Source organism: Lissotriton vulgaris, chromosome 2_1, assembly GCF_964263255.1.
Source record: "Lissotriton vulgaris chromosome 2_1, aLisVul1.2, whole genome shotgun sequence".
Classification (NCBI taxonomy): Eukaryota; Metazoa; Chordata; class Amphibia; order Caudata; family Salamandridae; genus Lissotriton; species Lissotriton vulgaris.
Genome location: NC_141687.1, coordinates 94,855,802 through 94,880,992, shown reverse-complemented (window position 1 = coordinate 94,880,992; position 25,191 = coordinate 94,855,802). Strand labels below are relative to the sequence as shown.

Here is a 25,191-nt window from a genome sequence, read left to right as displayed (position 1 = left end):
TGTGTTGGCGCAAGTTGGCATAAACATTTTTGTATCGTCTAGGTTACACTGGTCCCATTGCTAGTGTGTAGGAACGCAAGCAACATCTGCTCCTTGCACTATAGACAAGTGCATATCAAGTGCACAAGTATAAACCAGAATTTAAACCGACGGATCAGGGCAAACCTGTCAGGAAGCAATGTCATCCGGTCTAAATGTCAGGGCAACTATTGGTACAAAATAGACAAGCGTCAGTACCAGTACTATGCAATCTGCAATTGTTAGTGAAAATTGCAGCAAAAATGTAATCCATGGAACTCAGTCCACTGTGCACCAACACATTTGCACCTTTTTCATAATTGCAAAGCCTTCTGCAGGTCTGCTGGTGATGCTCATGGTCCAGCTTTGCATATATTTGCTTTTCCTGATGTCAGGAACAATCCACCAGGTGGTTGCTATCAGCCCGCATCACCGCTGTCACTGTTTGAAAAGTCTGTTTGGTTTATGGGACCATTGGCACGGTATCCACTTATCACCGCTGATAATCTCCATAAAGAGATTAAACACGTAAATGAAACAGACTTGCTCAAATGTGGAAAGATACACAAGCAATAAAATTCATAGAACCCAAATAGGAAAAGGGCTAGTGAGCTAAACCTACATATAAACGCAAGATACATACAAGGATAGAACACGTCATTAACACTGAATCTCTCTGTAGCCTTCGTCCTACGAATCAGGAAGATTTGCCACTCTTAGAGGATTTGCCAAAATTCCCAATTGTGTAAAATCATACTCTGCAAGGAGGATATTGACATTAGCACATGTAATATTTTATTATCCACCTGGAAAACACTTTTCCGTATATAAAAAAAAACTTTTCCAATGTCTCCCAAAAATATGAATTCTTAAATGCATGAGTGTTCTGGGGATGGAGTTGGCTGATATACCAGAGGGTCACACGCGCCACGTGCTACCTCCTCGGCTCTGATCCGAAGACCGGATTCTGAATATTGGCTGCAGGTACCTGATCCAGGACCCCGGCACCATCACTGGAACTTCAGATGTGCCCTCTGGCATTGGCGTAGCCTTCCATGGTGGAGTGGATGACGTCACTTCCTCCTCCACCCTCAGAAGTGAGGAGTGGTCATTTCCTGGGAGCAGGGGCAGCCCATTGCTTTCCCTGGCTGTGCGAGGCCTGAAATGCCACATGGAAGGGGCTCTACGGATGACTCCTGAGGCCTGAGATGTGGCCCAGCACCGGGTGGTGCTCACAAAGTGAAACCCCGCTCAGGGCTGCTTTAGCACTGGTAGCACCTGGCGTGACAATGTATTTAGGTGCCAACCCCAATGAGCCCTTCTCCAAGGATTTCGGCACTACCACCATCCAACAGTGCCCCTCGTCTCTCCATAGCATTATATTTGATTTATAGCGCCACTGTTAGGCCTGCCATCTTTATGTTGTTCTTCGCCTAAACGTTTTGCATTGACTCCACCTGTTTTGCTGAATTTGTTTTTGTTGGCCATAGGACGCTGCACTGCGTACCAGTGCTAAAGTGCTAAAGTGATTGTGCCAATTGGCACATTTAATTTACTTATAAGTCCCTAGTGTTGGACTTTGCGGTGGAGCCCTGGGCAAATGTTGTGCACTTTACTATGGACTTGTAAGTAAATTAAATAAGCCAATCGTAGATAAGCCAATGATACCATGTTTAGAGGACAGAGCATATGCAGTGGTAAAGTGCCCAGAATCCTAAAGCCAGCAAAAATGAAGTCAGTAAAACAGGAGGTCAGAAAGCAACGAGTCAGGGGAACCACGGCAAGGATGCCAGGTCTAACAACCGGGGGAAAAAACATCACTTTCCTCACCTTTTCCATGCAGTTTGCATAGAGCTCTTTGATTCCAGTTCACAAGTCACTGTCCTATATTAGGATTGAAACTTATGAACCTCAGGTACCAAAACTATTTCTGTGACAAAAGCAGTAACCCACTGAGCAATCCACATAAAATACAGTTCATGATACGCATTCTTTGCAGCAGGCATATTAACCATCTGTGCTATTAAATAATTAGTCAAAATGAACACTGGGCAAATCTTTGATCTCTCTCTGCAGGAACCTTCATCACCAGGGTTATCTTGACATTTTAATTGCTGCCTTAAAACTGTTGGTCACACTAGTAACTCTGTAACAGGTGCTTTCAAACCCATAAGTTATTTCTAAACACAGTGTCCCCCTCCCCCCCAAACTGAGGGCCAGGTGCTGCTGCACTGGTTGCACCACCTTAAAGCCGGCCCTGTCCACACTAAGCAGATCACTGATCCTGTCATCCCAGTGCTATTGCCGCAGCCTCTCAAGCTGGCATGCCGCGAGGCAAGTGTTGGCCTGGGCCTGACAAATGGAATGTGCCCATGTCAGCCCTCTCTCAACACAGTTACCATTTAAAGAGAAGCCTCATGCCCACGGGTGGAGGGGCGATAAGTAACCTCATGCCCATGGATGGAGGGGCGATGAGTAACCTCATGCCCACGGGTGGAGGGGCGATGAGTAACCTCATGCCCATGGGTGGAGGGGCGATGAGTAATCTCATGCCCATGGGTGGAGGGGCGAAGAGTAACCTCATGTCCATGGGTGGAGGGGAGATGAGTAACCTCATGCCCACGGGTGGAGGGGCGATGAGTAACCTCATGCCCATGGGCGGAGGGGCGATGAGTAACCTCACGCCCACGGGTGGAGGGGCGATGAGTAACCTCATGCCCACGGGTGGAGGGGCGATGAGTAACCTCATGCCCTTGGGTGGAGGGGCGATGAGTTACCTCATGCCCACAGGTGTAGAGTCAATGAGTAACCTCATGCCCACGGGTAGAGGGGCGATGAGTAACCTCATGCCCACGGGTGGAGGGGCGATGAGTAACCTCATGCCCACGGGTGGAGGGGCAATGAGTAACCTCATGCCCACAGGTGGAGGGGCAATGAGTAACCTCATGCCCACAGGTGTAGAGTCAATGAGTAACCTCATGCCCACGGGTGGAGGGGCGATGAGTAACCTCATGCCCACGGGTGGAGGGGCAATGAGTAACCTCATGCCCACAGGTGTAGAGTCAATGAGTAACCTCATGCCCACGGGTGGAGGGGCGATGAGTAACCTCATGCCCATGGGTGGAGGGGCGATGAGTAACCTCATGCCCACGGGTGGAGGGTCAATGAGTAACCTCGTGCCCACGGGTGGAGGGGCAATGAGTAACCTCACGTCCACGGGTGGAGGGGCGATAAGTAGCCTCATGCCCACGGGTGTAGGGTCAATGAGTAACCTCATGCCCACGGGTGGAGGGGCGTTGAGCAACCTCGTGCCCACAGCTGGAGGGGAGATAAGTAGCCTCATGCCCACGGGTGGAGGGGCGATAAGTAGCCTCATGCCCACGGGTGTAGGGTCAATGAGTAACCACATGCCCACGGGTGGAGGGGCGTTGAGTAACCTCGTGCCCACGGCTGGAGGGGCGATAAGTAGCCTCATGCCCATGGGTGGAGGGGCGATGAGTAACCTCATGCCCACGGGTGGAGGGGCGATAAGTAACCTCATGCCCATGGATGGAGGGGTGATTAGTAACCTCATACCCATGGGTGTAGGGTCAATGAGTAACCTCATGCCCACGGGTTGAGGGGGGATGAGTAACCTAATGCCCATGGGTGGAGGGAAGATGAGTAACCTCGTGCCCACGGGTGGAGGGGCGATGAGTAACCTCATGCCCATGGATGGAGGGGTGATTAGTAACCTCATGCCCACGGGTTTAGGGTCAATGAGTAACCTCATGCCCACAGGTGGAGGGGCGATAAGTAACCTCATGCTCATGGGTGTAGGGGCGATGAGCAACCTCATGCCCACGGGTGGAGGGGCGATAAGTAACCTCATGCCCATGGGTGGAGGGGCGATGAGTAACCTCATGCCCACGGGTGTTGGGTCGATGAGTAACCTCATGCCCACGGGTAGAGGGGCGTTGAGAAACCTCATGCTCTCGAGTGGAGGGGCGATGAGTAACCTAATGCCCACGGGTGGAGGGGTGATGAGTAACCTCATGCCCACGGGTGTAGAGTCGAAGAGTAACCTCATGCCCATGGGTGGAGGGGCGATGAGTAACCTCATGCCACGGGTGGAGGGGCGATGAGTAACCTCATGCCCACGGCTGGAGGGGCGATGAGTAACCTCATGCCCATGGGTGGAGGGGCAATGAGTAACCTCATGCCCATGGGTGGGGGGGCGTTGAGTAACCTCATGCCCACAGATGGAGGGGCGATAAGTAACCTCATGCCCACGGGTGGAGGAGCAATGCGTAACCTCATGCCCACGGGTGGAGGGGCGATGAGTAACCTCATGCCCACGGGTGGAGGGGCGTTGAGTAACCTCATGCTCACAGATGGAGGGGTGATGAGTAACCTCATGCCCATGGATGGAGGGGCGAAAAGTAACCTCATGCCCACGGGTGGAGGGCAATGAGTAACCTCATGCCCACGGGTGGAGGGGCGATGAGTAACCTCATGCCCACGGGTGGAGGGGCAATGAGTAACCTCATGCCCACAGGTGTAGAGTCAATGAGTAACCTCATGCCCACGGGTGGAGGGGCGATGAGTAACCTCATGCCCATGGGTGGAGGGGCGATGAGTAACCTCATGCCCACGGGTGGAGGGTCAATGAGTAACCTCGTGCCCACGGGTGGAGGGGCAATGAGTAACCTCATGCCCACGGGTGGAGGGGGATGAGTAACCTCATGCCCAGAGATGGAGAGGGGATGAGTAACCTCATGCCCACGGGTGGAGGGGGGATGAGTAACCTCATGCCCAGAGATGGAGGGGGGATGAGTAACCTCATGGCCACGGGTGGAGGGGCGATGAGTAACCTCATGCCCACGGGTGGAGGGGCGATGAGTAACCTCATGCCCACGGGTGGAGGGGCGGTGCTTCTGTGAATGTTATAATTTGAAAGAAACACCACAAGGAGCAGTGATTTACAGTAATGTGGTTACTGGCTCCCCTCACCCAACATCCTGCCGCCATTGCTTCGTTAAAAAAAAAACTATGTGGCATGGCCAAGATAATTCTCACGAGACGACCACAGGTTACATCAGACAGCACCACTGCTAGCTCTACTAAATGCCAGTCCAAATACTACCTACCAACCATCACACTCATACAAGTTTGCTATTAGTGGCACATCAAGGTTAGTAAGTCCCATAGGCTGGCACAAATTAAGCACTGACATACACATATTACATTGAGATAGTGCCATGTGTGTGCAAAGTGTGTGGAGAGAGAAAGAAGCCCGTGGTGACGATTAGCCCTTTATAGTGTTCAGAGCCAGACAGTTCTTATAGGGGTACTTTAATGCACCCTACATCAAATACACCCGACATCGAATACACCCAACATTAAAAGTACAGATATATGAAAACTTAATGGCATCAATTCCTGAAGGATCATAGTTTGGTCACCTGCTCAGCGGGTCACTGTAACTGGCCATGACATCTCAACTAATTAGTAATATGGACTACTGAAGAAAGGGACAATATGTATCAGCTGCATTGTCATGGTGAATGCCCCCTTGGCCCCACCACTACTACAGAACTTTTGCTGTTAGTACATACCCTATCTTACTCTTTGACCAAGGTGAAAAGTCACAAATCAGTGAGACCACATGTTCAATTGTTAAGAAAACTTCTATTAATATATTTTTTTAAATATGTGTATTTGCAGGTTGGGAATGGCCATCTAAAATATTTCTGAATGCTCGCAAAGCTCAGACTGTGTGGGCATACACAGCTCATGCTTCACTTACCACTGAAGGAAACCCAAACATATTTATTAATATTCATTTTTAGATTTATATAGCACTAGCTAGCACGGAAGGCATCAGAGCGCTTTACAAGCTGTGAGAATAGATTCACTTAACCTACATGCGCGTATACATGTGGGTCAAACACAGTAAAAACAAGCATTGGAAATGCAATAGGTCTCGCATTAGGAAAGTTTGAGCTATTGGTATTGTAAATGACACTTTTTTTATTTATGTGTTGGTTTTGAAAGTAGCAAAATTAATAGCTTTGTCAGTTACAATGTCAATAGTTTTAACTTTTGCAAATGTGACACCTATAGCATTTGTAATGCAATGTGTGTTGTATTTACGTGACTTAGATGTATTGATATTACAAATAACAATGGCTTTTAATTTTGTAAATAATTAATACTTAAATAAAAGTTATTGTAATTTATAATGGCAATAGCTTAAACGTTTGCAAATAACTTTTGTGAAGATTATGTTCAGTGTATTTTATTGTGACGACAATCCAAGAACATTGCAATTGCACCTACACACACAGAGCCACACACATGTAGATGTGGTAGTGGTGGATCTGGGGGATATGGTGGTGGTGGATGTGGTGGTGGTGGTGGATGTGGTGGTGGATGTGGTGGTGGTGGTGGATGTGGTGGTGGTGGTGGTGGTGGATGTGGGGGTGGATGTGGTGGTGGATGTGGTGGTGGATGTGGGGGTGGTGGTGGATGTGGTGGAGGTGGTGGTGGTGGTGGTGGAGGTGGTGGTGGTGGTGGATGTGGTGGTGGTGGTGGAGGTGGTCGATGTGGTGTTGATGTGGTGGATGTGGTGGTGGTGAATGTGGTGGTTGTGGATGTGGTGAAAGTGGTGGTGGATGTGGTGGTGGAAGTGATGGTGGTGGGTGGGGTGGATGCGGTGGTGGATGTGGTGGTGGTTGATGCTGTGGTCGATGAGGTGGTGGATGAGGTGTTGGTGGATGCGGTGATGGATGTGGTGGTGGTGGTGGATGTGGTGGTGGGGGATGTGGTGGTGGATGTGGTGGTGGTGGTGGATGTGGTGGTGGTGGATGCGGTGGAAGTGGTGTATGTGGTGGTGGATGTGGTGGTGGATGTCATGGTGGATGTGAAGGTGATGGATGTGATGGTGGATGTGGTGGATGTGGTAGTGGATGTGATGGTGGATGTGGTGGTGATGGTGGATGTGGTGGTGATGGTGGATGTGGTGGATGTGGTGGTGGTGGATGTGGTGGTTGTGGATGTGGTAGTTGTGGTGGATGAGGTGGTGGATGAGGTGGTGGATGAGGTGGTGGATGAGGTGGTGGATGTGGTGGTGGTGGATGCGGTGGTGGTGGATGCGGTGGTGGATGTGGTGGTGGATGTGGTGGCGGATGCGGTGGATGTGGTGGTGGTGGTGGATGTGGTGGTGGTGGATGCGGTGGTGGATGTGGTGGAGGTGGATGTGGTGGTGGTGGATGTGGTGGTGGTGGATGTGGTAGTGGATGTGGCGGTGGATGTGGCGGTGGATGTGATGGTGGATGTGGTGGTGGATGTGGTGGTGGTGGTGGATTTGATGGTGGATGTGGTGGTGATGGTGGATGTGGTGGTGGATGTGGTGGATGCGGCGGTGGTTGTAGTGGATGTGGTGGTGGGTGTGGTGGTGGTGGGTGTGGTGGTGGGTGTGGTGGTGGTGGGTGTGGTGGTGGATGTGGTGGTGGGTGTGGTGGTGGTGGGTGTGGTGGTGGTGGATGTGGTGGTGGTGGAAGTGGTGGATGTGGTGGATGTGGTGGTGGATGCGGTGGATGTGGTCGTGGTGGATGCGGTGGTGGTGGATGCGGTGGTGGTGGATGTGGTGGTGGCTGTGGCGGTGGATGTCATGGTGGATGTGGAGGTGATGGTGGATGTGTTGGTGGATGTGGTGGTGGTGGTGAATGTGGTGGTGGATGTGGTGGTGGATGCGGTGGTGGTGGATGCGGTGGTGGTGGATGCGGTGGTGGTGGATGCAGTGGTGGTGGTAGTGGTGGATGGGGTGGTGGTTGTAGTGGATGTGGTGGTGGATGTAGTGGTGGTGGGTGTGGTGGTGGTGGATGCGGTGGTGGTGGATGCGGTGGTGGTGGATGTGGTGGTTGTGGATGCGTTGGTGGATGAGGTGGTGGATGAGGTGGTGGATGAGGTGGTGGATGAGGTGGTGGATGAGGTGGTGGATGTGGTGGTGGTGGATGCAGTGGTGGATGTGGTGGTGGTGGATGTGGTGGTGGTGGAAGTGGTGGATGTGGTGGTGGATGTGGTGGATGTGGTGGTGGATGTGGTGGTGGATGCGGTGGATGTGGTGGTGGTGGTGGATGTGGGGGTGGATGCGGTGGTGAAGTGGTGGTGGATGTGGTGGTGGATGTGGCTGTGGATGTCATGGTGGATGTGATGGTGGATGTGGTGGTGGATGTGGTGGTGGATGCGGTGGATGTGGTGGTGGTAGATGTGGTGGATGCGGCGGTGGTGGTGGATGCTGTGGTGGTGGTGGTGGTGGATGGGGTGGTGGTTGTAGTGGATGTGGTGGTGGCTGTAGTGGTGGTGGGTGTGGTGGTGGTGGTGGATGCGGTGGTGGTGGATGTGGTGGTGGAGGATGTGGTGGTGGATGTGGTGGTGGTGGTGGTGGATGCGATGGTGGTGGATGCGGTGGTGGTGGATGCGGTGGTGGTGGATGTGGTGGTGGTGGATGCGTTGGTGGATGCGTTGGTGGATGAGGTGGTGGATGAGGGTGGATGCGTTGGTGGATGCGTTGGTGGATGAGGTGGTGGATGTGGTGATGGATGTGGTGGTGGTGGATGCAGTGGTGGTGGATGTGGTGGTGGTGGTGGTGGTAGTGGTGGATGGGGTGGTGGTTGTAGTGGATGTGGTGGTGGGTGTGGTGGTGGTGGGTGTGGTGGTGGTGGTGGTGGATGCGGTGGTGGTGGATGCGGTGGTGGTGGATGCGGTGGTGGTGGATGCGGTGGTGGTGGATGTGTTGGTGGTGGATGTGGTGGTGGTGGATGTGGTGGTGGCTGTGGAAGTGTTGGTGGATGTGGTGGTGGTGGTGGTGGATGTGGTGTTGATGGTGGATGTGGTGGTGGGTGCGGTGGTGGTGGATGTGGTGGATGGGGTGGTGGTTGTAGTGGATGTGGTGGTGGATGTAGTGGTGGTGGATGTGGTGGTGGTGGATGCGGTGGTGGTGGATGCGGTGGTGGTGGATGCGGTGGTGGTGGATGCGGTGGTGGTGGATGTGGTGGTGGCTGTGGCGGTGGATGTCATGGTGGATGTGGAGGTGATGGTGGATGTGTTGGTGGATGTGGTGGTGGTGGTGGATGTGGTGGTGGTGGTGGATGTGGTGGTGGTGGTGGATGTGGTGGTGGTGGATGTGGTGGTGGATGTCATGGTCGATGTGGAGGTGATGGTGGATGTGTTGGTGGATGTGGTGGTGGATGTGGTGTTGATGTAAGACTGGTATAATGTAGGCATTTAAGAGAGTGGGGTTACATCATGGTGCCCGCGGAGTCAGCACACACAGCCTGGTGACACGAGAGACAAGGAGAAACACGGCCGTCAAAGTGAAAGTACGTCCAGCCGGCTGAGGGCATTGCTGTGGGGAGGGGGGATGAGAAATGCGACACGGCGGGCAGGGGAGGGGGCGGGGCGGGGAGAGCGGCTAAAGTTGGGCACTGTAGTGTGACGGCCTCCCGTCCTGTTTGTCCAGCAGCAATGAGGATTTAGCAGTCTTTCACGGACGTAGACATGAACATGTGCATTAGGAAATGTGTTAATGAAAACTAAAAGTGATAAAGCTAGACTACTGGAAACGTTCACCCACGCCATTTTGACAATTATTTTTCTTCACGACAAAAACAGAAAGTCTGCAACTTAACTTCTAGGTCAACAAGCACACGTGTGAGTAGTTTCTAGATGCAAAATCACCTTTTTCATTTGCAGACTTAATGCAAACCATGATTCAGGTACAACAGATCATATAGAGTGAGGGGCTTCTTTTCCAATTCAAACGCTTCTTGTCAACTGTGCACGTAAAGCACTGTTTGGGTTACACTGCCAAGACTCCAGCATGATGGCAACATCTTTACTACTGCTGGAGAAAAATTAACTATGAAGAAAAACGATTACCAGATCACATATGTGTCCCGCTGCCAATTTCAAAATGAATCTAAAGTTAGTACCCACTCTGTGACGGGAACATTGTCCCAGTATGAGAGTCTATCTGCCACCATCTGGACACGGTGCTACAAATTATGTTTGGAGCCTCCGATGAGCCATGACTAAACAATAAGCATGGGCGAATTTTGCGAATCTTGCGTTCGCGAATTTTGCAAATTTGCGAACTCGCAATCCGCAAAATCCGCGAATTCTCGCGAATTTGCGGATTTTTTTTTTGTGTTCGCAAGGATTTCTGCCAGTTCGCAAGGATTTCTGCCAGTTCGCGAGGGTTTTGTGTAAGTTCGCAATTGTGAACTTACATGTCGGCTCGCAACAGTCACGATTATGTTGTTTCTATGTCTGGTTCATCATCACAGGTTCCCAGAACCCTCTGTTTCACCCCTGCCACCCTCTGTTTTACCCATGCCATCCTCTGGTGCATCAATGCCACCCTCTGATTCATCATCACTGTAGATTATGGGGGGGGAAAGCAAGCACACCTGCCTGCTTCAACTGACATGAATTAATTTGGGGTTGATTTATTAATGTGTCACTATTCCAGTCTGGCACCTGCTTCCTTATCTGTAATTTGCTTTCTGTTTCAGTGCAATTTTTTTTTCCAGGACGTTTGTGGCCTACTTGTAGCTATTCTATGAGCCTGCTGTGAGGGTCAGAGCAGGGTCATATAATTGTTGCAACTAGCAACTGAACTCTGGAGGGGCCCTTGTCAGGAAGCACTACAGGGAATGGTTACTAATGATGAGTTTGAACTTTTGAACCTGCTGAATGCTTTTTTGTGTTCGCAAGGATTTCTGCCAGTTCGCAAGGATTTCTGCCAGTTCGCGAGGGTTTTGTGTAAGTTCGCAATTGCGAACTTACATGTCGGCTCGCAACGGTCACGATTATGTTGTTTCTACGTCTGGTTCATCATCACAGGTTCCCAGAACCCTCTGTTTCACCCCTTCCACCCTCTGTTTAACCCATGCCATTCTCTGGTTTATCAATGCCACCCTCTGGTTCATCATCACTGTAGATTATGGGGGGGAAAAGCAAGCACACCTGTCTGCTTCAACTGACATGAATTAATTTGGGGTTGATTTATTAATGTGTCACTGTTTTAAAATTCCAGTCTGACACCTGCTTCCTTATCTGTAATTTGCTTTCTGTTTCAGTGCAATTTTTTTTTCCAGGACGTTTGTGGCCTACTTGTAGCTATTCTATGAGCCTGCTGTGAGGGTCAGAGCAGGGTCACATAATTGTTGCAACTAGCAACTGAACTCTGGAGGGGCCCTTGTCAGGAAGCACTACAGGGAATGGTTACTAATGATGAGTTTGAACTTTTGAACCTGCTGAATGCTTTTTTTGTGTTCGCAAGGATTTCTGCCAGTTCGCAAGGATTTCTGCCAGTTCGCGAGGGTTTTGTGTAAGTTCGCATTTGCGAACTTACACCGCACGCAGCAAAAAATCCGCTGCGTGCGAATTTGCGGATTTTGCGGGAAATTCGCGGATCTCGCGGATTGCAAATTTACCGAAAATCCGCAAAATCCGCGAGCGTAACGGATTTTCCGCCCATGCTTACTAAATAATGGATTCTTTGTACAACATGAACATCTGCAACCATGGAACTATGGACCTGACCCTTATCTAAATGCAAAGATCAATCATTGCAAAGCGAAAAGGTCTCGTCTTTGTGATCTATTGGTTTCGCCAATTGTTTTAGCAACGCAGTGCAGAGTGGCTAAAGTTGGAAAAAAAAATTAATAATAAGCTTTTGACATGGCTGCCTGCGTCGTTTTGTAAGCATGCGCACCATAAATGCGTGTAACGACAAAATGGCACAGGCATACAAGCCGGCTGGCTGAGGGCATTGCTGTGGGGAGGGGGGATGAGAAATGTGACACGGCGGGCAGGGGAGGGGGCGGAGCGGGGAGAGCGGCATGAGGGTGTGAAGCAGCAGGGGAGGAGTGCTGCTGGCGATTGACTGGCGATTAGATGATGTGCACGCGCATTTTAGGTCAATGCGCTTGCGCATTGACCTAAAAGCCACGGGCACAGCATCAAATCGCCAGTCAATCGCAAGTCTAGGTAAAGCTTATTTAAGCCCCTATAGAGCTTCACCAGCTATGCGCATGCGCACAGCAGGCAAGCCCTAAAAAGTATAAACAATATAGCATTAAAATCGTGAGAACAATCAAAAAGGTTCATAACAATGCAGAATTATTAGTTAGTGTCATAATAGGAACAGAATAGGTCAGTTGACCATTAAGAAAGTCTGCAGAGGGGGCTGGCTCTCTGGGAATCATGGATCAGCTTGTAAGCGTGTTGTAGTAGTTGTTAAGCAGTAGAGAGAGAGTTGAGGTCCCGTTTAAAGCAGATCGAGGAGTGCTATCTGAAAATCCTGATTCGCTGAATTAGGAATTGGAATGTCAGTCACCAATGTACCTTTTGCTCAGTTATGTGAAACTCAAGCCTGCCTTCAAAATCACAGCCTGTCATAAAAATCAAAGTTCAAGTGTATTAAATGGCATCTCGGGTAGTTCAACAGGTTTCTGCATATTTCTTATAAATTCATAAACCTGAGAACACAGCCTCATTTGAACAAACTGTGGGTTTTTTACCTTCTTAATGACATTTTCTAAATGTTAGCAAGCATTTCTAAATGTTAAATCTTACAAAAATAGCTTACTGCCATTTAACAGGAGGGAAACATTTACGTATACCTGTAACTTTCACCTAATCGCCCAAATTGCGAAAGGAAAAGGAAACATGAGAGAATAAGAAACAGGCTGAGGAAGAAAGGACAGAGTGGGAAAGAGAGAGCCAGACAAAATTAAAAGAAATTAATAAAGCAGAGAAAGAAAGGGAACAAGAGAAGGAGCAAGAGAGAGCGAGGGCACAGGGCCTGGCCTGCGGCTAGCCCTGCACCCAGACCCCGTGCCATTCAACCTCATGTGCAGCAAGGGTTGAGTGCAGCCCCTATACACACCCGGTGGGTGCCCAGCTCATACGTCATACACGGCCTTCGGCTGTACATGGCAGGGGATTGGCATATGGGTGTCCAACCTCCACAGGGACAAAACACCCTGCTGCACACTGCTTGTGGCTTTGCATAATTGAGGGTTAGCTGCAGAGCCTGGCCTTTGTGCAGGGCCAGCACTCAACCCCATGCCGGCATTCTACCCCCATGTGCACCTAGCCCCTCACCGCACACAGCCTTTGCCAATGCACAGCATGGGGTTGACCACTGGGCAGGTGCTTTGGAAGCCACCTCCCCACATGTTCCAATCCCCTCACAGACCACCACCCCGGTATATTTATTATTATTATTATTTTTAATTGCAATACCATCATGAATGAATGAATACGCTCCTGTATAGCGCATGGCTACCCTGAGGCATCCCAGCATCATACTACTACTACTGTGGGACAAGCTTCACCTCTATGGTACCACGGGCCATGCTAGCTTCACCCAGTGAAGCTTGAACAGGCTCACTGTATGACTCCACTCTACCTCACGGGAAGGCTGTCCAGAGTCCTGCACAGTATGAAGTATCCAAGGTATGACATTTCTTTATTTTGTCCCTCTGGGTCCCCCACACACGAGCCCCAGGGGGTCCCTACCCTGCCCCCTAATTATTATTTTTTTTCAACGCATTTAGGACACAGAGACCAAGTCCCAGTGGCCTGTATGGGCTGATGCAACATTTTTCTTCGAGTTGCAGCCTGACAATCAGTTTCATTTTGTCCCGCAGGAAAGAAAAGGCCCATGGGAGAAAAAGCTCTCTCAGTCAATCAAAAATCTTTATTTTTTTAATTTACAGACTGCCGAACTCCAGTGGGAACACCCATCACACATACATATTTTTTAATCCCTTCAACCTCTTTAAATATGAGTTTCTAGAAAATGACTGAATGGATTCACAAAAAACAATGAAAAGTGCACTTTCTGAGAAAAGATCTAACTTTCTGCTAAATTTGGTTTAATTCCGAGAAACTTTTTTTTCTGCATCGGCTACCAAAACATCCTATGGGAATTAAAACGGGAAAACAATGTATTTAATCACCCCAAAACTTCCCAGGAAGAAACTGAGATGGGTCATTTCTTTGGAAGAAAGTTTTGAGAAGATTTGTCAAATGGTGCCAAAGTTATTAACATCTTGGCCGCGGCGGTAATTCCGCCGTGGCGCTGGGTGGAAGGAGGGGTCGCGCGGCGCCACCATGCTTGGGATAGAACCACTCCATCATTAGCCACGGGTGCGGTGCTTATGACGGAGTGGTTCCGTCACGGCTCCGCCCACTCACTAATTCGCCCGCACAGGCGAGGAATCAGTGCTGCGTGGGCGGAGCGGCCGCGGCATGACGGAACCACTCCATCATGAGCACAGCCCGCCCGTGGCTCGTGACGGAGTGGTTCCGTCACAAACATGGAAGGGGTTAACTAAACATAAAATGCTCTTCCCATGGAAACTTTGACCTAACCATGAATACAAGGTGGCTAGAAAAGCAGATGTTTGATGTCAGCAGTTTTAGAGCTTTGCTGGTGTTGCAGTTGCTCTACATAAAAGATTTGCTCTCCACCTAAAACATGGGAACTAACCAGGGTTTCCTGCTTTTTGCATAATTTATGCTGCATTCTAAGCCTGAAAGGGTATTGCTTTGACTTACGCTGGGTGCTAATTTCTGTCTGGAAATAGCTATACCTCTCTGATGTGCTCTAAAGACAGTGAAACACATATCAGGGTTTGCTTTTAATAATTCCAGGTTGGCATGGATGGTACTTTACTAATCTAAAGCATGTCGTACTGTGCCTGAAGTGGCAACAGACTTTTGGCAGTTTTCTGCGAGTCATGGATGCCACTAGTGAGTGCAATGCTTAAAGGCCTTGCTGCATAAATGGTAAAAGTCTTTGCCACTTTTCTATCTCTGCATAGATGGCACTGTGCTAATGGTATGCTTAAAAACTCTGCAAGAAAAACAGACATTTGAAGTGAGCATTTTCAAGTGGCACCGGTGTTGTAGAGTGGTTTATATACAGGAGTTGCTCTTAGCCTAAAACATGGAAACTACCGTGGGTTCCCTACTTCAATTTTTGCATAATTTATGTGGGACTCTAGCCTGACAGGGTAGTTCTAGTTAGGTCTGCGTCTCCATTGGAAATACTTTTTTGGTTTGCTAATAACTTTGGTGTTTTGTGTTTTAGTCGGTAGGGGCCGAGGAAAAGGAGGGTCCCAAAAAAGAAAAATTCCCATGAATTTTCCATAGGCTTTTTTTTAAAAGGTCTACAACCAATATGGCTAAACAGATGTACACCAAATTTAACAGGAAGGTAGATCTTGGTCCAGAAGAAGTGCTTTTTGTCATTTGCTGTAAATTGCTTCAGTAGTTTTCCAAAAATGCAGGTATAAAAATATAAGTATATTTGGATAGGTGAGTTTGAGGGACTCTCACAAAGATCCTGTGAGCTCAACTTAAAAAAGTAAAGTGTTTTGTTTGACCCGGGGTTCCCTTGGGCTTCCTCACCCACTCCGGTGGGAGCAGGTGCTCTGATTGGCTGGCCACAACATGAAAGGAAATGTTGGGGCAGTCATTACAGGACTCAGTCCCCAGTCTTGAGATTTTTTTTTTTTTAATATGTAAGGGGCAAGGTACGGATGACCTAGCGCTTGCACACTGATCCCAGAAGGATCCTCCCCCACCGGGCCAAAATTAGAAAAAAATAGCCAGGGCGCAGTTTGGGATTGACTTTACTTATGGTAATAAAATATTTCTTTACGTAAAAAAAACCTGAGAAATTCACAGAAAAAAGTAATGTTTAAAGTAACTTTATAGTTAGGTGAGATTTCAGTGACAACTTAAAGGTTTAACCTAAAAAAACACTGAAAGACACCAGTTATAGCTATCTCTAGTAACTATAACGTGTGCCCTAAAGTAACTATAATTACGCCCTCAACAAGCACTGGTAATTACCCCACATATTACATCACTCATGACCTGGTCTGTTACACCATTAGTCGCATTACAGATGACAGCTGACAATGACTTTTTGAGTACATATGTTTCATTGTCACTGCCATTTCACCTGATTATAACATCACTTTAACATTATTTTTTTCAGAGTGTGTGTGTGTGCGTGCATGTGTGTGTGTTCTGTGTGTGTGCGTGCATGCATGTGTGTGTGTATATATATACATATATATATATACAGAGAGAGAGAGAGAGAGACAGAGACAGAGAGAGACAGAGAGAGAGAAAGAGGAAGAACGAGAGGCCATAAATTGGCACAGTGACTATTGTGTCAATTGTCAAGTCAAAATAACTGGAAAATATATGCAATAGAGTAGAGGTGTCAGCAAATATTGTAAGCTAGTTATGGATAGTTACAAGTATCCAAATGCACAATATAATCTGTCTGGCAAAAGAGAGTGTCAAAATGTTGACCCCCCCCATGTCCTTTTTATGATGAAGTGCTCATGAGGAAGGCTAGGCTGGTTAACTTCCAGGGGAACCCATTGGGAGTGATTATGAAGTGTTCCCTGTGAGATGGCAACTGATATAAAAAAAATAGATCCCATCAAGCTAGTTGCGTAGCATCAGCAGCGTTGCAACAGCATCAAAAGTTCAAAATATTCCAAAAAAAGGTAACTCCAGATCTTGGATATCCTCACATTGAAAGCCTTGTTTAATTGTTCTAATTACCATTTTTTTTCACAGTAAATCAATCAGTCATGATTATAAAATATCTATGCAAACTCTGTCTTTCCTACATGTCTACTTAATTATGCACCTGATAACCAGACTGCCTTACCTTACCAACTGATCACACACTTAAATCTGGCTTCTCACAGGAAACAGTACCTTCAGCGAGGAGGTAACACAACACAGCTCAACATAACACAACACGGCATAACATAGTAAGGCACAACACAAGACAGCCCGGCATAACATATTGCAACATAACATGTATTTGCAATGCAAAAGATCACATGAGCAAATCTTTAAGACAAATGCATCATACAGATGTATTTTCTTAAATCTGCTATATCCATGGTACCAAGGCTGATGCAATAATTATATTAAAGCACCCAGAATATACTGTTTAGCTGCTGTCTTTCCGCTTTACGGACACAAACAGGGACCTATATGCATTTATCTGTAAATAGTTATCACCAGCAATAGCGGATGGTAATGATAATGTTAATCCTTGCTAAGATGCAGTATTTCTATAAGTCAAATTCAGCAACACCACAGTTCACTCTCAATAAACTGGAGGTGACATTAATGGGTTAATTTGATTATTGCATATTTTTCACATTTTTGGTACCTCTATGGAAGGTCTTAATGTTAAACTTTCTTTGCATCATCGAATAGGTTGGACTTTCTGGGCATCTTCCGGTCATGAAGGAGTACTAGACCACACACTTTCTTTTTTGCCAGTGAAAACGAGTTACAACACATTGGAACTTATTTAGAGTTTGGCAGACAGGGTACTCTGCCACAAAACAGGGAAAAACCAAAGGTTTGCCCACTCTAGTTTGAGTCAGATGGACCATTATGTTTCCGACAATGGTGCTACTACTTTCTCTTCCATCAGAAACTATACACCATCGCCTGATGGAGGTGTGGCCATAGGCGTAGATGCCTCAAACCATCCACCCAATTTAGAGCGGATGGTCTGATGTATTTTTGTTCCAGTTCAGGACTGCCAGATTAACCCTAGCTGAAAAATTGAAAAATTACCCCAACTTCCTAGACGAACACTCCTGATGTGGCAGAGTAATTTATTTTAGTTTTTTCTTGCTTTGGGGGGTTTTGGTTTTTTGAGGAACCAAAAAGTTTGAAGAGTGGCCGCGTGAACATCTCATCAAACTCGTATTGACTTCAGAAGAGACACCTTGACAGCTACTCTGAAGGTACAAACTCCATACAGGGTTAGTTCAGATCTAAAAATCTAAATTGTGGTATTCCAGCAAGGGTCATGGAGGAAACGCCCTCCACCACCCGACAGACGGCCACCTAGCATTGCCTCAATCAGGCCCAATGCTTCTGCACTGCACATTACAATACTTTTCAAATTGTTCCATAGGCCTTCCTAGTATCCTTGACTTTATCTTTGCCTGCAGTTCCCTGGTGTCCCATTAGAGGTGGGTGTAACAGGCATAATTCTTTCTAGTGTAATTACTTGTACTTACAGGAAATTACTCATAATTAGGTGAATAATACGTGAGAAGTGTAATCCATCTTTTAGAGCTATTTTCTTAGTACAAGATGCATCCTTGCCGTCTAAAATGGGCGTCATTAAATTTTGCCCAGCCCTAGTACTATCATGACAATGCTTCGTTCTCAGTCACTCTGTGTTGGACAATGCAAAGTATGTAAAAACAATCCTCAACTCACCTTTCCCAAGAAATGCTTCCTGTAAGCCCTGGCTGATCCCTTACAGTCCAGCCTGTAGCCGTAGGTGCTGGGGCTGGGCTGCTCGTCCTCCTCTTCAGAGATGCTGCTATCTGAAGATGTCGGGGTGCCAACATTTTCTGGATCCTCAATCCAGTAGCCCCCAAACTGTGGTAGGATGATTAATGGGTATGTGGTTTCTTTCTCGAGGATCTGAAGAAGAAAACATCTGAAAGTTAATATTCTTGAAGTGGGAAAAGTCCATATTCTGACCAGCAAATCAAAGATTTGATAGACTTGAGCAATGATGAGAGGATCAAACAGTTGTTTCTGTATTCTTAAGAAGAAATGAGGCTGGAAAAGAATATGTTTTCTTATCTCTAGAGTTACTTTGTGCATAGTCTATAAAGACACTACATGGGTCTGCACCGAATTAGCACGCTAGATGGTTCTTACTGTACCAATTGACCAGACGCCTACGGTGGCCTCTCCACACCAAACCTGCTCATCAGCAGCACAACAACAAAAAATCATGGCCACTCCTCAGCCTGAAAAGAAAGCAGACATTTACAGGAGAAACAAGTAGCCTTCAGAAGAAGATCACACAGCCTCCCAACATGTTTTAAAGTTATGGAAGGAGAACTTTTAAGCAAAGCGTGGCATTGGTAGGTGCGACATGGATGTTCAAACTTGTATGGTACGTTGGAGAATTGCTCTGATAGTGAAAATGTGTGTAAAGAAGTAATGTTGGAAACACTATGGGACTTTGTATTAACTCTGTTGTTCTTGCTCTTTCTAATGACTTGGTTCTGCTTCTGAAATAATTAATGTTATCATCTTTGAAAACAAAGCAGACCACGGACATAATTTTCATGATCTATGCAGTATATGAATAAGTGGTGGCTAGGGAGTGCATCCTTGAAAGATCTTCGGAAACCCCACATAAGATACATTTGCATGAAATCAATCTAAAATTATTCAACCAGCAGGTATCTGCCATACCCAGCATGAAGCCGGCCCTTCTGGGCCTACGTTGGACACTCCTGATATAAAGCAACGTTAATCATCAACCATAGACGGAGCACATATTTCCCTCTGATCTCTGCATTCATTTCAAAAGACACTTCTTCTTACTTTGAAGGAGCGGTGTTTATTTTTAGAGAGCTGATTTCAAGGATCATAAAAAAACTAATTGGATGAAGGTGATTTAATGTTGTTTGTTAAGAACATTAAAAAAAATTAAGTACCCAAAAAGGAACAGGGTGAGACCCGACTCTCCTGCTGTATTGCCCATCATTGTGAATTGAGCAACACTAAAAATTGGGGGGGGGGGCATTTATCAAAGACATTAGGCATGGATGATGGAGAGAATACCATTTACAATTCATACTTTTCACATCACATGGATAAATGGATACAGACTCAACCGAATACATATAAACAAAACAGATGCAAGAAAGCATCAATATTTTATGGAGCTTTGCAGGAAATGCCCTACACAGTTGTACATCTTCTTTCCCTAAAATGGGGCATGGGAATATAGTTCTGTTCTGAATCCCCCACCCCGTACGGTGGCATAGGGGCCGACATTTATATCATTGAAGACCCATTTCTCCACCAGGGTGACGGGAGTACATGGCTCCACCACCCAGACAGAGATGTCACTTGCAGACTTTAGAAATGACTGGCAAGCTGATGGTCATTTCTAAAGCATCGGCAGGAACCATCATCACACACTTCCTGTTAACCTTTTTAGCAGTTTGGTACTGGGCTCTATCAACATGACGGATCCTTCCACCAAACTGTATAATTTTTTACATTCAAAAAGAAAATTAGAAAACGGGATTCTCTATTAGAAAATTAAAAACATAATGTGCCATCCCCATGGGAGTGATTTTGTATGGCGAGGAGGCATTTTTTTGTTTTTTACTGTCCCTTACCACCAGGGTTTGTCTGGTGGTGATGGACAGTAAAGAAACAAATATATGTCCACCCACCCTAGTTGGGCGGATAGACATACAGCCAATTCTCTGACAGCATTTACTCCATCGGGATATAAAAGTTTGGCTACAGCAGTGACAGAGTAGTCACAGCCATCTATGGTTCGCCTACATTTAATTTGGACGGGCGGACCACTGTGTTGGCAGGGAGAGAACTGTTTCAACAGAATTTCCTCTCCGCCAACATGTAACCCGGCACCGTAGTCTGCTTCTTCACTTTTCTCCAAAGTACTGTGTTATTCCTCCCTGGCCCGGGGCTAGGACCACCTGAACCTTTATGCAGGTGGGCGGATCGCTCAATTGAAAGGCCGGGCCCACCAGAATTGGGCGGGGTGTCAGGAGGGTCATGACTTCCCAGTCCTTGCGCTTTTTGAGGGCTGCATTCTTGTAATGCAACACTTATTGCTAGCATCCCTAGAACGGAATTCCTGTTATTTGCCAAGAACAACAAACAGTATGTACCTGGCTCCATGATAAGAATTTTGATGGCTTTGGAGTAGCATACTTTTGGCTCCATCCTTTTACGTTTCGTTAGGCTATATATATTTACATTTGGTCTTATGTACTCAAGTGACACTATAATACAAATGAGATATGGTGCACCAAAGGTACAGAAAGTGCAACTCCTGTGTGTTTTGACACATATGTGTGTGTGTGCGTATTAACCTTTTCCTTGTCAGTCTCATCTGGATTGTTGATATTAATCTTCGATAGCTTTAGATTGTAAGGTGGTGTGCTAAAATGCCTTTAATGCAGTTAATTCTTCCGTGATTAGTGAGAATGAATCATATGGGTGTTCAATGCTTTCCTTATAAATCGTGACCAGTTGTCATGTTTGCCTATTAATACATGTATTAAGTTATTGTGCCACATAAAAGAGTACAGTACAAAAAGAGCTTTATTCATTATTAAAGATGTCATTTATTGGATTAAATGTTGGTTGCAGAATATACATTTAAAGAAAACTATTAAGTTAGCATGATTAAGCTTACAGTCGAGACATTTAATATTAATCTGAAAGTTGTTTTTCTGCAAGTTTTTCTCCCCAGGAGGTGCAGACCAAAGGCAATCATTAGTTAGTGAAAAGCACATTGTATTTTAGAGATAGTGAGGGGAGTATTAACTGGAAAGATCAAATAATTTTAATGAAGAATAAAGGAAGTTTTACCAGATGGTACTATCAGACGAAGGGAAGAAAAAAGGAAGCTTTGAAAGCGGAAACTGATATATGGGAGTAGTGTTCAAAGCGCCACATTCTTTTCTGGGAACTGGAAATATATTGTGATATGTATGAGGTCATATTTCTCTAATGTATTCTGTGCATTTTAGTTAGAGAACCATCTTGGTTTTCAGTAAATTCCCTTTAGCCATAGAGAGGTACAGACCTCTCTTGTCACCTCTGGTTGAGTGGCTTCATGCTATAGATGAACTCTTGCCTACAGAACGTCTACAAAGGTTCTGATGCTGACACCTTACTTGTTTCCTTGATTGAAAAGCATTTTCCCCATCCTTAGTTTAGTAGATGCAACAAATATTTTCGATGCATGGTAAGAAGGATCAAAACCATTTGTCTAGTCATCAAACAGTTTTTCTTATATTTTGCATAGCTGCAACAGAGGTCCTTATATGCACTCTGCTGTTGTACGCCACTTTGGTTTTTCTTTAATAATCATGTATGTTTTACAGCATGATTTTGAGACTGATTTATATTAATCTGGCTTTGAGTTTCTAATACATTTTTCAACTTCAAATTACTGGCTCAGCCTTTTATTGTGTTATTTTAATGATTATACCGTACTTTGAAATAAAAAGTGATTCCTCTCATTCCACTAAAAAGGTCTATTGACCTAAGTAGATATTGGAAGAAAAAAAACAGAGTGTTCTCAGCTTCTAACCCTAACTTTTGTGGAATGGCAAGTTACTTGGATTCGCCCTGAACACCAATGTCACCCTAAAGGAACACAATGCCAAAAAAGCAAAGACGTTCTAATACTATCTCACTCTTCTAAAAAAAAGTGAACCCATTTCTTCCAGAAATTGACTTCAGTGATGTTGTTCAAGCGCTTGTTACATCTTTGTAGTGGTAAAGCCTTGCTTAATGGCCCCCCTGACTCAACATAAGCATCCCTTAAGGCAGGTCCATCCTATATGCCGCAGCATGGGCCTTCCAGGGCCTAAACAAATATGATCACATCCTCCCCATCCTGATGGAGCTCCATTGGCTCCCCTACCAGCAGGCACCATCCTAAGCACCAGTTACATAATTTACAAAGCTGGGTCGACCAGCACCCATGCTTCTCATCAAGACAAGCATCCATCTCTGGTGGTTCTCGAAACATTCACAGATAGGACACCATCACATTGCAGCCTAAAAAGTATAAAAAAGAAAAAACAAGGCAAGTGGCCTTTTCCATCTATGCACCAATGATTTGGAACAACTTTCCTGAATCCATCTGGACCCCCCCATCACTGCTCCAATTTAGGAAAGAGTTCAAGATCCAATGCTTTAAAGAACACTACGTCACAACGCATTAACTATCCTCAAACCAGCCATCTCTCTCCTATTACTTGTTGACGTTATGCCTGCCTCTGACCCTGTACAGCTCTCCGATGTCTTTTGGCTACATTTGTGCTTAAGAAATACCACTTACATACATACATAAAAAACACATACATGACTGTATATTTCCACACCAAGTTAGCTTTTTAGGAATCGATGTGCCAAAGCAATAGAATATATTGTAGAAAAGGGGGTCCTTGTCTTTGACCCTGCATAGCGCTCAGCTGACTTGGCACTATTGAAATACCAGCCATATAGACATACATTTTAAGGCAAGCCTGGTCTAATTAGTAATGGTGAGAATCTTAAGTGACTAATGCCAGCAGATGCTACCAGATGATGTGAGTATGCAGCCACTGCCCATACAAAAACACCTCACATGCCTGAGAAAGGCCGTCAGCCGCCTTGCAGACAGCCAAAACAATCGGCCAGCGTCATCAGTCTGATGCATGGCGTGATGGTGTAGGCCATGCAGGACACATACCAAAACGTACACACAGTGTGGGCATCCGATTTACGCATTTGAATGCTGGCCATAAGATTTTTTAGGTGCACGCATGTTTGAGCTGGACACGGCAGAAGACTATGCAACATGTGGAAGGAAAAACAATATCAAGACATTGCTGATCAATCAGAAAGACAGGCAGTGACCCAACAGCAGTAGAAGAAATGGCCTACAAGAAAACCTTGAGCTACCATACCTGAAATACCAGTATTTGTAAAGTGCACAGCTACCTCCGGAGAGGTGTCCCAGCGCTGGAGGCCGTCGGGAAGATTAAGCGAGCTACTTCCCAGAGTCACATAATGCTGGGCTAACCTACCACCGGTGCCAGAGATCGAACCCTGTGGTCCGGAGTCAGGCACCCTGGCCGCTGCGCCACATCTCTCCCTCTTCCTATTTGTGATTAAAAATCTATGTTGCATCAAGTGTCTTTTAGCTTATGATTTTATAGTCTCGGTGTAGTAGGACCATGAAATCAAATGCTTTTTCAAGTGGGTGCCCTGATCGACTGATGCTGGTGGTTTCTTCTGTGGGGTGTTGCATGGGCGTAGACTGCTTTTGATCAGCAGTGTTTGGAGTATCACATGTAAAAAATTTCAATCACGCATGCCTGAAGCAGAAGACACACGAATCACCTTTTTTTGCATTTGATGAAAGGGTTTTTTTTTTTAGGATTTCAGACTTAAATGAGACAGGGGCACAAGAAGAAGACAACCCAGAGGTGAAAAGGCTAATGCAAGCACTTCCGGGTGGACTTGGTAAGTATTCACTAGAGCTTAGATCATTATCAGGGATTCCTAAATTCAGGTGGCAGGGGACTACATAGTTTGAGTGGCAACAACATTAATTGGAGGGCAAGCATCATAGAAGTACCTAGGCTCCCATGACACCTTGTGTGTCCAGTTATCAAGAGCTGCCAAAAAGCATGCCAGTGTTTTGGTTGTCTTAGAACAGATGAGTTCTCTAGATCTCAGCTGCTGAGTGCTGTAAGTGGTCACCACTAAGAAGAGTAGGTCTGCTGTATAGGACGAAATGGAGCACTGGGCCACCAGGTCACCCAAAAGGTCTGGTTCTTTTCACAGGGATCCTGTGAATATTGATTGTGATGTGGTGGCTGGTAACAAAGGCAATGTGAAAAGGGCTTAACAGAGCACTAGTAAGCCATCAATGTATCCTGGGAGGTGTCACTAAAGTGTGTGCCCTGGATGGGGAAAATGGAAAGAGCTTGAGCTGTCAAGAGGATATGGAATGGGTGTTTAAAGTTTGTTCACAAGGATTGGGGCTCTAAGAAGCCTAAATGATTAAGTTAGTGAAAATAAGCCTTAAGCTGGCAACTGTTTTTGAGTGCCACATTCAACACTCACAACCATATTGCGCATTTCCAGTTACACAAACAGGTATATGCATGTTCAGACCACTGCAAGGACTGCCAGAGCGAAGATGATTGACATGTTTGATGGCCATCCACCATTGCTAACCGTACAGTCAAACAAACGTTTCCTATATTAACAGAAACTGCCATGACATTGGGTCCTATCAATGTATACTATCAAGATGCCAGCGAGGCCAGTGGACATCTCTACATTGGGCGTGGTAAGGTCTCTTAGGGTGGTTGAAGTAAGGTCCTCCGCCATCCCTCCGGAGTGAACTCCATCCACCAAACTCTCAACAGGCCGCATTGTCCTTGATGTTATATTGGAGCCTGTTCACCTTATTCGATTGGGATAGCCCAGTATATTTGTGAGAAAATGAAGAAACACAGGGGA

General features: G+C 46.3%; 1 protein-coding gene across 4 annotated transcripts in view; it reads right to left on the bottom strand.

Annotated features, from left to right (window-relative positions):
* The window catches only part of RAP1GAP2 (RAP1 GTPase activating protein 2), a 1,533,685-nt gene that overhangs the window by 281,252 nt on the left and 1,227,242 nt on the right, over positions 1–25,191 (bottom strand). For all 4 annotated transcript variants that reach the window (XM_086954529.1, XM_086954528.1, XM_086954531.1 and 1 more), the window contains one exon: positions 18,367–18,576. In XM_086954529.1, coding sequence (XP_086810655.1) covers positions 18,367–18,576 — 210 coding nt within the window. The remainder of the gene's footprint in view (positions 1–18,366; positions 18,577–25,191) is intronic.